Source organism: Oncorhynchus nerka, linkage group LG21 (genome assembly GCF_034236695.1).
Source record: "Oncorhynchus nerka isolate Pitt River linkage group LG21, Oner_Uvic_2.0, whole genome shotgun sequence".
Classification (NCBI taxonomy): Eukaryota; Metazoa; Chordata; class Actinopteri; order Salmoniformes; family Salmonidae; genus Oncorhynchus; species Oncorhynchus nerka.
The window spans coordinates 20,685,187-20,696,593 of NC_088416.1; the positions used below are offsets into that span (position 1 = coordinate 20,685,187).

General features: G+C 40.8%; 1 protein-coding gene across 6 annotated transcripts; it reads right to left on the reverse strand.

Moving 5' to 3' along the window:
- Positions 1–131: 131 nt before the first annotated feature.
- LOC115104054 (coatomer subunit zeta-1-like) lies at positions 132–11,354 on the reverse strand. 6 transcript variants are annotated; one of them, XM_029625217.2, is made up of 10 exons: positions 11,248–11,354; positions 9,644–9,712; positions 9,421–9,505; positions 8,547–8,638; positions 5,243–5,298; positions 4,248–4,325; positions 3,934–3,985; positions 2,935–2,973; positions 2,059–2,091; positions 132–886 (listed from the first exon to the last, which is right to left on the reverse strand). In XM_029625217.2, the coding sequence occupies exons 1-10, from the start codon at positions 11,305–11,307 to the stop codon at positions 839–841; spliced, it is 612 nt and encodes a 203-aa protein (XP_029481077.1). In that variant the 5' UTR covers positions 11,308–11,354; the 3' UTR covers positions 132–838. The 6 variants fall into 6 exon arrangements, with proteins under 6 accessions (XP_029481077.1, XP_029481076.1, XP_029481079.1 ...); XM_029625216.2 differs by having other exon boundaries at positions 8,547–8,641; XM_029625219.2 differs by lacking the exon at positions 2,059–2,091.
- Positions 11,355–11,407: the final 53 nt, after the last annotated feature.

Consider the following 11,407-nt stretch of genomic DNA (forward strand, 5'->3'; position numbering starts at 1 on the left):
GATTTCATTTCAAAAGACACTGGGCTACAGCCTTCACTACTCACAGGAAGCCTTTTCGAGGAAACAAGAAAAAAATTGTGTCAAATTAGATATGATAAATATGGAACAAGAGACATTTTGACAACACAAAATACAAAAAATAGTTTAATTAGCTTGACAACAGGCAGACTCAAATTAGAAAACAGACGGCAGTATAAATCAACAAAACTAACAATTATTAGCCTATCTTCCTATTTGGCGTTAAAATTAGGAAATATTCAAATACTTATGCCAACTTCGTTTTATTATGAACACGCAATCATTCTATAATGAACATGGTGTAACCTGACTTTCAACCAGAACCTGAACTACTGTAACATTACACAGGCTATTGCCCTTTTTCTGTTAAACTTATAAAGCTTTAAAATGTAGTATATCAAAATGTCATGTTTAAAGTTCTCTGTCACATAACTTCATAATCATTGAAGCCTAAGCGACAGTTCCCCTTGTTGTGTAGGCCTGAGCACATTAAAACAAAATTCAGTTCTCTTGGTTTGGTTAAAACGTTCTTTACAGAGCATTTTGTGTGGGTTAAGGGAAATTAACAAAATCATACGCTATAATCTAGCATAATTCTTCAGATTTTTATTGCAAATCAAATAAATTAAAACAGATTATTTCCAAAATAATAATGACAAATATCATCTTGCCTTCATAGGAAAAACGCTGTATTTGCCACTAATTACTATAAATATAGCCTATTTAAGCATAAAACGCTAAATACACCCTTTAATATTTACACATATATTTGTACTGTCCATTACTGTAAAACATTTGACCTTTGGACAGGCAGTGTAGATCATTTGAGTATTGACCACTTTATTTGTTCTTTGGCAGACTGCATTATCTGGAGGAAAAAAAAACAGAAAACACCTTTTCAGATTGAGTGTGGAGAAACGACATTATCGCAGATCAATAATAGTAGCCTATTATAGTATACTGTAGTAGTGTTATATTTATTGTTAATTGTGACACAAGTCAACCAGTAGGTGTCACTATTGTATGCATGTGAATTTCAATGGAACTCCTCAAACGTTCATATTTTACATGAGCCCCATAAGCTTCGTAAGTGTAACATCAAACTTTGTAAGTGTATTTTGTGTAGTAGACACAAAACAAAGTGAGTCGGCTTCTCTGAGCAGACTTAAAATTAATTTTCATCTAGCTTAGAAACACAATTCAATTCTATTCAATATTGGTAACGACCTGATGCAAGTGTGCCTCTGATATATAATCGTCACTCTCCCTGCTAAAATGAAATTCCACAAGAAAAACAGCATTTTGGGGGGGGGCTGTCGAAACAGAGACGCATAGCGTAAAACTATACACCAGGGGGCGCAAGGAACCCAGGTAAAAGGATGAACTTGTGTCTAGTGTGTAGTGTCTACATCTAGTAGTTTCAGTTCAGTGTTTTGGGTTTATTGTCTAGGTCTAGTTTTTTTATTTTAATATAGGCACCATGACAATTCCATGTCTCTTAGAGGCTTTTCAAGGTATTGTTGTTTGAAGTTTGGTTCCAACTTGGGAGAGAAAATGCCACAAGGCAAATAGTTAATTAATAGCTTTGGATATGAACCCTTCCTTGCAAGCAGGGTCTGATTCAGGAGTACAGGGCAGTCTGAAAGTCACACAGAGATGACCAGTATAGAACAGTCATGTCCATTCTATATACTTCATATCTATCTATCCCTCGCTCTGGATAAGAGCGTCTGCTAAATGACTTAAATGTAATGTAAATGTGGGTGGCAGGTAGCCTAGTGGTTAGAGCGTTGGGCCAGTAACTAAAAGGTTGCTCGATCGAATCCCCGAGCTGACAATGTAAAAATCTGTCATTCTGCCCCTGAACAAGGCAGTTAACCCACTGTTCCTAGGCCGTCATTGTAAATAAGAATTTGTTCTTACCTGACTTGCCTAGTCAAATAAAGGTTACATTTAAAAATATATATATATTATTATATCTGCAAGCCCCAGGAGACTCAAAATGTCCCACGTCGGAGGGTGAGGAGTGAGAGGACTTACATTGGAGGTCATAGCCAATTTGTCCGTAATGTGCTGTGAGGGTTAAACCAAAGGGTTAGGAGAAGAAGGAAAGAGGAAGTAACAGGCAGAACATTGCATGACGGTAAGAGCAATGAAGCAGCCATGCTGATCATGCAATGTGAGCCATTTCATCATTGACTATGCAGGTGTGAGCATGGCATCACATTCAGATGCAGGTTAGTACATGCTGGCAAAAAGCTGGCAATTCTCCTAAATGATATTGAAAGCATTCTGTGTGAATGCAGTGTGTTTGGCACACATAAAGAATACACGAGTCAAATGGATGAACCTATGACTGAATGCAGTGACTTCAGTCAAATGGAAATCCTATTGTAGTATTGACGGCATGTCAACACTGGACCCGATCATTTAAATCAACCAGGTATTATGAGTAGTAATATTTGATCATTTTAAAATTTAACAACACTGGGAGACAATTATCCATATATTGATAATTGTGGCTGTGGCTTTATTCTACAGAGCATGTAGTGTAGAAATGATGAAAATGGGTAACTGGAAAGATTATAATCAGGGTCGGGCTCAATTCCATTGAAATTCCAGTCAATTCAGAAAGTAAACCAAATTCCATTTCAAAGCATTGAAGATAATTGGAATGACAATTTGTGTACCTCCTGAATTGACTAGAATTCAAAACGGAACTGACCCCAACCCTGATAAGAATCATGCTATAGTTTATATGCAATTAATATACTGTATATGACAGTAGAACAGAAGGTTATGTCATCAGGTGTGAGCGGAAATTAAATGGCTAAAGTTCTATCAACAGAAAAGATTGTCGTACTATACATGCAGGGTGACATTGCTTGGCGTGTGGGTGCGTGTGTATGACCTCACCTGAGCCACGCTCTGCTCTGACAGTGGGTTCTCATCCGCCTGGAATAGATACCGTAAAAGAAAGAGGGGACATGACGTCATAGCAAATCAAGCACACACACCATTAGGGGCTGTGTGTGTAAAGAGTCAAACACATAAAGCAAGCAACAACCGTGTAAGATAACAGAATGCCCTAAAAGAAGGAATTTGATGCCTTGCACTGCGAATGTAAATTCACTCCGACATTGGTAAATATGTCAGTGACCACCACAATCCAATTAAAATGGCTGCCTCACACAAGGCATGCATTGTGCAAGGGAGTACAACAAAGGGCCCTGCTGCTCTTAGCGTACCAACACCTATGGCATTTCCTAGAACCCCATATGGACTCCTTGAAACACACTGGGCAACCTGAGGCTAACCACTGACAAACCACAGCAAGACACAGACTTAGTGGACAGTTGTTCCAACGTTGTGAGGTGGTTATCTGGAGGTTATCAGAACCTAAAGTGATATGCTCTCTCACCATGCAGTTACCTGCGCTGGATCTCCCTCACCCGCTATCCCTCACCCGCTATCCCTCACCCGTCATCTCTGGTGGTAGGGGCAGTCTGTTGCTATGCACACTGGCTTCTGTCCGTCTGTCCATCAATGTTACCAACAATGTAATCAAAGAGGCCTAAGCCGTAGGCTTGCTCTGAACCATCCAGCTGACAATGTGAGGGTGGGATCAGGGGAGAGGACACATGAGAGGAAGATGGACTTGGTGTTGAGGGGATGGTGGGGGGGCTGAAGACTGTCATTTGGTGTTGTGACATCAAATAAGTTAATAAATTTTCCTCAAACATACAGGTTGTCAGATTCAACAACAATCCACGAGACACAATCCCCACGTCTGTTGGTCTGAAAATAGAAATCACCATTTCCTATAGTCATCTGTGTCTTCAAGTATTGTCCCCATATCAGAATCCATGTATTAATCCATACAGTAGACACAGTCAATGACTGTAGATGTCTTACCCTGTAATTGACCTTCTGGATGACCTGTTGGGGGTCGCTTTCCAAGATCACCCTGGTAACACAACGGTAAGGTCAGTCATTAAGAGAACACAAGATAGTGTACCAGTAACTCCCAACTCCATCCCTTGAATGATACCTCAAATCAAAGTGTATTGGTCGCATACACAGTATAGCAGATGTTATAGCGGGTGCAGTGTTACTAGCTCCAAACAATGCAGTAAAATGTCAAACAAGGACACAAATAAAATCAGATTTTTTTTGCCAAAACAAGAAATCAAGAACGAATCCAATTATCAACCCAATCTATACGTTACCCCCCGTCAATAATTTCGTCCACTACTAAGAAGACTCCGTCCATGTTGTCCAATAGACACCTTCTCTCCACATTTTTCCTGTGAGTAAGAAAACTTCATTGACTGACTTGAATTGTGGTTAGTATGTCTGAGCCAATAGGGCTGAAACCTGTGATAGGATCTCATATTATTGCCTTATGAGCCCTACATTTCTGGCCCACAAGACCTTAGGCTATTCTGTACATTTCAAACACTGACTTAAATGAACTTCCTGTAGCACCAGTTGTCATGGTTTGAAATGATACCGAACAGTTGGCATTTGAAAAAAAAAAAATAGAGGAGAAAACTGCATGAAAAGGAGTGGAGAGAGGAAGCAAATAGATTCATTCACTCCCTCTCCCTCCCTGCGTTGCTACTGCATTGGTTTCTATGGTAACGGCACCAGCCCCTGTCAAGCTGTTCCCCTTCACTGAGAGGCCAAGGGTGTGTCACTGTCATCCCGTTATATATATAACCCAAAATAAACAATCACTAACTTAGTGCGGCCTTCAACTGACACGGTTCCCCATATTTTGAAGGCACGAAGGAAACAATGACACCAGAGTCAAATTAGCAATGAACTTTTCTCATTTTGTTGACCTGCGCCTATATTTGGGCGGCAGGTAGCCTAGTGGCTAGAGCAGTAACCGAAAGGTTGCTAGATCGAATCCCCGAGCTGACAAGGTAAGAATCTGTCATTCTGCCCCCGAACAAGGCAGTTAACCTACTGTTCCTAGGTCGTCATTGTAAATAAGAATTTGTTCTTAACTGAGTTGCCTAGTTAAATATATATATATATTTTTTTAAATATTTACGAGATATTCTCTAATAATTAACAAAACTATTTTGAATAATCGTTTCTTGCATTTCTGTTGACTTGGTTACATTTTTCTCCTACAAATCGTTAGCCCCCTAAAGGTGACCGACTTCCTCACATTTAAAAAAAGGGAGGTTACTTCAACATAGACAACACTTACCTTAGGATTTGACCGAGGGACTCCAACAGACAGTTCAGTACAGCCATGAGCATGAGCTATAGGAAGAGAGAGCAGGGCAGTGGGTGAGGGGAGGATGAAAGGAAAACAAGAGGATTGAGAAGTATAGATGGAAGCCAGGCGAAGTAAACAGAGAAAAGGTTGTGGGAAAGGGACAGAGAGAGTGAAAAGTCAGGTGTGGTTTAATCACAATGCCTGTAGAATATAAATGCCAATTTGCCATAAAAGGACTGGTCCTTCCTTAGCAATGTACATAGCAACAAGAAGTGCTGAAGAAAATCTAATTATCAGTCATTTATTCTCATGGGCATTTGCAATATATAGGGTCTCCAATTATGACGTCATGCCGACAACTGACCAATTTTTTTTTTTACATACAATAATTGATCTTTCATCTCTCTGTGTTTCATAATTTTCCTTACATTCAGCCTCTTTTGCAAATTGATCCCACAGGAGAAAGCACCCGAGCGAGCGAAACAGCGTCTCTCTACGTGTAGGCCATCTATCTGATACTGTCTGGTCCAAACGAGTACGACATTGTTGCCGCCCGTAGCATTGAACACAAGCGAAGCCAACAAGCAATTGGCATCCCTAGATTAAAAAGAAGTATTACAAAATTTGCCAATCAGCGTTGAGCTAAAACTGAGCGAGCTCAACTATGAATGATCCTGGCGCACCAAAAAAAAGTGTCAAGGTGAAGCCAGTTTTTTTTTATCACTCCTATCAAATCGCATTAAAAGCATATGTCATTGACAGAAACATCTCATTGTTTTGTTGTCTTCCGGTGGTTAGCTGGCTAGCTCAAATTGGCACACTCCTAAATTAGCCGTGGATGGAAATAGGGATTTGGACTTGTGGTTGTAATTGATTTTCTGTACTGACCCTGGAGATTCTGATCCAACCATTAATTTATACATGGTTGTGCCCTTAGCCTGAGAGGATGCAAGTTCAAAATACGCTACAGGTCAAAAGTTTTAGAACACCTACTCATTCAAAGATTTTTCTTTATTTTTTACATTATAGAAAAATAGTGAAGACATCAAAACTATGAAATAACACATGGAATCATGTAGTAACCCAAAATGTTATATTTGAGATTCTTAAAATAGCCCCCCTTTGCCTTGATGACTGCTTTGCACACTCTTGGCATTCTCTTAACCAGCTTCATGAGGTAGTCACCTGGAATGCATTTCAATTAACAGGTGTGCCTTCTTAAAACTTAATTTGTGGAATTTATTTCCTTAATGCCTTTGAGCCAATCAGTTGTGTTGTGACAAGGTAGGGGGGTATACAGAATATGGTATTTTACCAAATAGGACTAAGTCCATATTATGGCAAGAACCGCTCAAATAAGCAAAGAGAAACAGTCCATAATTACTTTAAAACATGAAGGTCAGTCAATAAGGACAATTTCAAGAACATTTAAAGTTTTTTCAAGTGCAGTCGCAAAAACCATCAAGCGCTATGATGAAACCGGCTCTTATGAGGACCGCCACAGGAATGGAAGACCCAGAGTTACCTCTGCTGCATAGGATAAGTTCAGAGCTACCAGCCTCAGAAATTGCAGCCCAAATAAATGCTTCACAGAATTCAAGTAACAGACACGTCTCAACATCAACTGTTCAGAGGAGACTGTAAATCTGGCCTTCGTGGTCAAATGTCTGCAAAGAAACCACTACTAAAGGACACCAATAATAAGAAGAGACTTGTTTGGGCCAAGAATCACAAGCAATGGACATTAGAACACTGGAAATGTGTCCTTTGGTCTGGAGTACAAATTGGAGATTTTTGGTTCCAACCGCCATTTCTTTGTGAGACGCGGTGTGGCTTAACAGATGACCTCAGCATGTGTATTTCCCACCGTAAAGCATGGAGGATGAGGTGTAATGGTGTGGGGGTGCTTTGCTGGTGACACTGTCTGGGATTCATTTAGAATTCAAGGTGCACTTAACCAGCATGGCTACCACAGCATTCTGCAGCAATAAGCCATCCCAACTGGTTTGGTCTTAGTAGGACTATCATTTGTTTTTCAACAGGACAATGACCCAAAAACACCTCCAGGCTGTGTAAAGGCAATTTTACCAAGAAGGAGAGCGATGGAGTGCTGCATCAGATGACCTGGCCTCCACAATCCCCCGACCTCAACCAAATTGAGATGGTTTGGGATGAGGTGGACCGCAGAGTGTAGGAAAAGCAGCCAACAACCACTTAGAATATGTGGGGACTCCTTCAAGACTGTCGGAAAAGCATTCCAGGTGAAGCTGGTTGAGAGAATGGCAAGAGTGGGCAAAGCTGTCATCAAGGCAAAGGGTGGCTATTTGAAAAATATCAAATATATTTGGATTAGTTTAACACTTTTTTGGTTACTACACGATTCCATATGTGTTGTTTCATAGTTTTGATGTCTTCACTATTAAAATAGTCAAAATAAAGAAAAACCCTTGAATGAGTAGGTGTTCTAAAAACTTTTGACCGGTAGTGTATAGCTAGATGTAGAAAGCTCATGTTAACTTGCTAACGTTGCCAATGAAAGGAAGTTAGGCTAGCTAGCAATCATTTTAGCCAGGTAGTCTGGGACAACAAAAAATTAAAAGCGTGTACTGTATGACAGAGCGATTGACCATTTCGTCAACGTGAGAGAGGAGGATTGGTATTGGCGTTTCACTACAAGTAGGGTGAGTCAACATGATTTCCTACTTGCACGAATGCGTATGCACGCACACACAGAAATCAGATCCATGGACAGGCACATCACATTTAGCTTACGTTGACTGGATGAAATTGTTTTTGGTATCTTTTTAGTTGTCACTATACTAGACTAATCAGAGGAGATTTGATGATGATGAAATGTTGAAGTTGAAATGGTGCTGGACTAGTGAAAGCAGAGCTTTGTGGACTTCACGGGACAGAGGTTGCTCTCCGGTTGTGTGATAAAACAAAAAGGTGTGGTTGAATTTATTCTGCCACTGTGTCTTCTTATATCATGGTCACAAGGCATATTAATTAACAGGTTAAAGACGAAACAACACAATTTTCACAACACGTAGGCTGTAATTTGGGGGGGGGGCTTGGCTTCCCCAGTGATTTCACCCATGCACCGCTACTACAAATTACATGTTGCTTTCTGAGATCCGAATTCTAAATTCATAAGGGAGCGCTTAACTCAGACTGTGTGAATTATGCATTGATGCCAATGGAATATTTGTGCAAAAAGGATCCGGGCCATAATGTATAGTCTTTGAAGCACCAGTCTAGCCTTGTACTCCCTCTGCATCACATTACCTACCTCATTCTCCTGTGCACTGCCCACCACGTAGAAGAATAGGTCGATGCTGCACTTATACACGATCGTCATCCCCTCCACGAAGGCAATCTCATCTGCTTGGGGGGGGGGGGGGGGGGATCAAGCCACCAAGTAAACATTAAAGCACATTCACACCTTATTCACATTTACGGAGAATACCGAAGTGAGGGGTTTTATGGTCGTCTTCCAATTTAAAATGTGAGTTTTGTCATATAAAATGCTCAACTCCTATGTGTGTGGGGAAGAAGGGATGGAGAGGAAGGAGGGATATAGAGATAGAGATTGGGCATCCTCCTTAGGGGCAGGTGGACCCGGGGTGTCGGATGACTGCTGTGAATTTCATTGGAACAAAAGAGTGCGAGAGCTGTCTGCCGCTGAACTGGTTCCCTCCCGTTTTGTTCGATGTAACGTGAGCTTGGGAGGACTGAAGAACCCAGAGGAACCAATACCGTTTCTCGTGTTTAGATAAACTGACCCATGAGGGTTGAGCCGCAGGCTAATGCTATACAGCTAACACGGTCTCTTGTTTTTCTATGGTGGAGGACACACAAAAGGTGTGTGAACAACGGGTCCTAACTAAATCATTACTTACAGTTGTCTACTAACGTGAAGCCAAAGAAGACTGGTACACATATGCATTGATTTACATTATGATCCTGTTGATACTGATTTCCCTGACGGTGCACATCTTCTCAACTCTCTCGCCACATTGTTAGAATGTTATTTTTTATTTTTATTTTTTTTAAACCTTACTGGTTCATTAAAACTATAACATGGAATAGACTATCAGAACTCAAGCTCAACCATCTACTCCAATAGTCTCCTGGGTAATTTTTTTGTATGGGGTAAAACTTACTGTCAGCTTTGTGTGTCTTGTTGAAAACGTTCTTTTCAAAGTTCTTCTGCTCCTTCATGGAGGGGTAGAGCTCTGTGTCGTAGTACTAAAAACACACCAGAAGTCAGACATTAGCCGCATTAGTTATGATGAATACACCTCATTTGGGGAAGTTCTCACAATGTCTCGACTCCACAACAATAGCCAACGTGGGTCGCCATTGGGCAACTGTTATTAAGCATACCTTTGATAGAAGTCTATTGCCATCGTTGTCCAGAATGAAGACCGCTTTCACGGTGTACAGCGAGGGTTCCTGAAAGACACACGTTGACTAGAATAAAAGGACAATTTGCATTTCCCATAGGACCGAGGGGTACTGAACACATTCCTAAACGGTAATTAATAGAGCACTGATGATGAAGACGACATTGGTGATGGTAATAGAATCTAGTCGTGTTCTTCAAAAACATGAGGGATACGACAATGTCAGAAAGAGGCGTGAGCGTAGATGTCGATGGTCCCCAGATCCTTCAGTTCTTTCCATCCCACGGTGGTTTGGTTGAACCCGGGCCAAAGTTCTGTTATGCACTGACTACCACAGACTCAGAGCCTAAGTGTATCACAGAACTTGGGCCAGGAACATCACATTCGGGACTTTAGACCTCGAATTGAGATGAACTGGAGGAAAGTGCAAACCAGTCATCCAGATGTCTGTGTCAAATTAGAAACAGTCCACAGTGGAACTAATTCGTTGAAAAGTTCAATGAGGTGCAGGTGTCAGGTCAACAGTCCCAAGGTCCTTTGTGCAACATTATCTTGTGAATTAAGCACAGTGAATATCAATATCAAGAGTGCATAACTTATGAAGTCCACATCCAGACACTGTACTGTGCAGCCAAAATGACTGCCTACTAACAGAAAACACTGGGCAATACATCAGATACAATTATATCAGTAAAAAAAGTGTATATATATAGATATATATATAGAGAGAGATATTTTGAGGCCGAGGGTCAAGTACAGCAGGTTGGATAATCAACGAAAAGTAATTGCGGCCTTGTCCAGCGCTGCTTGTTTTATTCTAAGTTTCAATTACAGTAGAAAATACTAACACAAAAACAATTTATGCAACGATCATCTGTCTAGAGTTTAGTTCAAAAGTGGAAAATTATTCTAAGCATATTTAGTTGAACAACCCACCTGTGGAATCAAGTTTTTGGTAAACGTAAAATGCTGCGAGACGCAGCTCCTCCGGTTGAAACCAAATATCGTAGACGTGGCACACAATATATCCAGTGTTCACCCTTCAATGCTTTGGGCAGGCTGATGTCAGTTATAATAAAAGTATAACGGATAGCCGACAACTCATGTCATTCATTTAAGTGTAAATCATAAATTAGGTTATAATCTCAGATATGCGACATGGGGTAGCTTTTTAGACAGTATGCCCCTCTCTCTGGGCTAATTTGTCAACTGTTCGAGTTTGTACAACAGCAATTGCCCATTGACGAGGAAAAGTGCAACACATGTTGCTGCTGGTTGTGGAATCTCACTACACTACACTCAAATAGCGCATAGACTACATGCAGATTACAACGACAGTCGTGCAGAATACAGTACCTCCTAATGTCTGCTATCGTACCTGAAAATATTAGATCCAGCCAGTCAGAGACCTAAAAAAAAATCACTTCTTAGGCTGGGCATGATGCAAAAATACTGAATACAACATTTTACGCAGCAAAGGGCTATAATGAATGCTATTCAAGAAACTGGCCTAATCATGCATTTGCAAGGTAATACTTGTTTAGAAAATATATAAAAATCTCCATATCCCTACCGATTGCTTACCAAAGACGCGATCTCCATAGTGGTTCTCTGGTGTTGACGTGGACAGGTTTGAGCTGTCATTCTAGTAGACCTCACAAAATCCTCTGACTCATGGGTGGGCGGATCCTCCGCTGGCCTAGAGGAGGCTCCGCGAAACCAAGCCCCTCATTCGGCCATGTTG

Coding starts and splice junctions, on each gene's coding strand:
- LOC115104054 (XM_029625216.2), bottom strand. CDS start 11,307: ATGACAGCTCAAACCTGTCCACGTCAACACCAGAGAACCACTATGGAG. Junction 5,299..8,546: donor GCAGTGCACAGGAGAATGAG/GTAGGTAATGTG, acceptor CTCTTCCTATAG/CTCATGCTCATGGCTGTACT. Junction 887..2,058: donor AATTGGCTATGACCTCCAAT/GTAAGTCCTCTC, acceptor TTTTTCCTCCAG/ATAATGCAGTCTGCCAAAGA.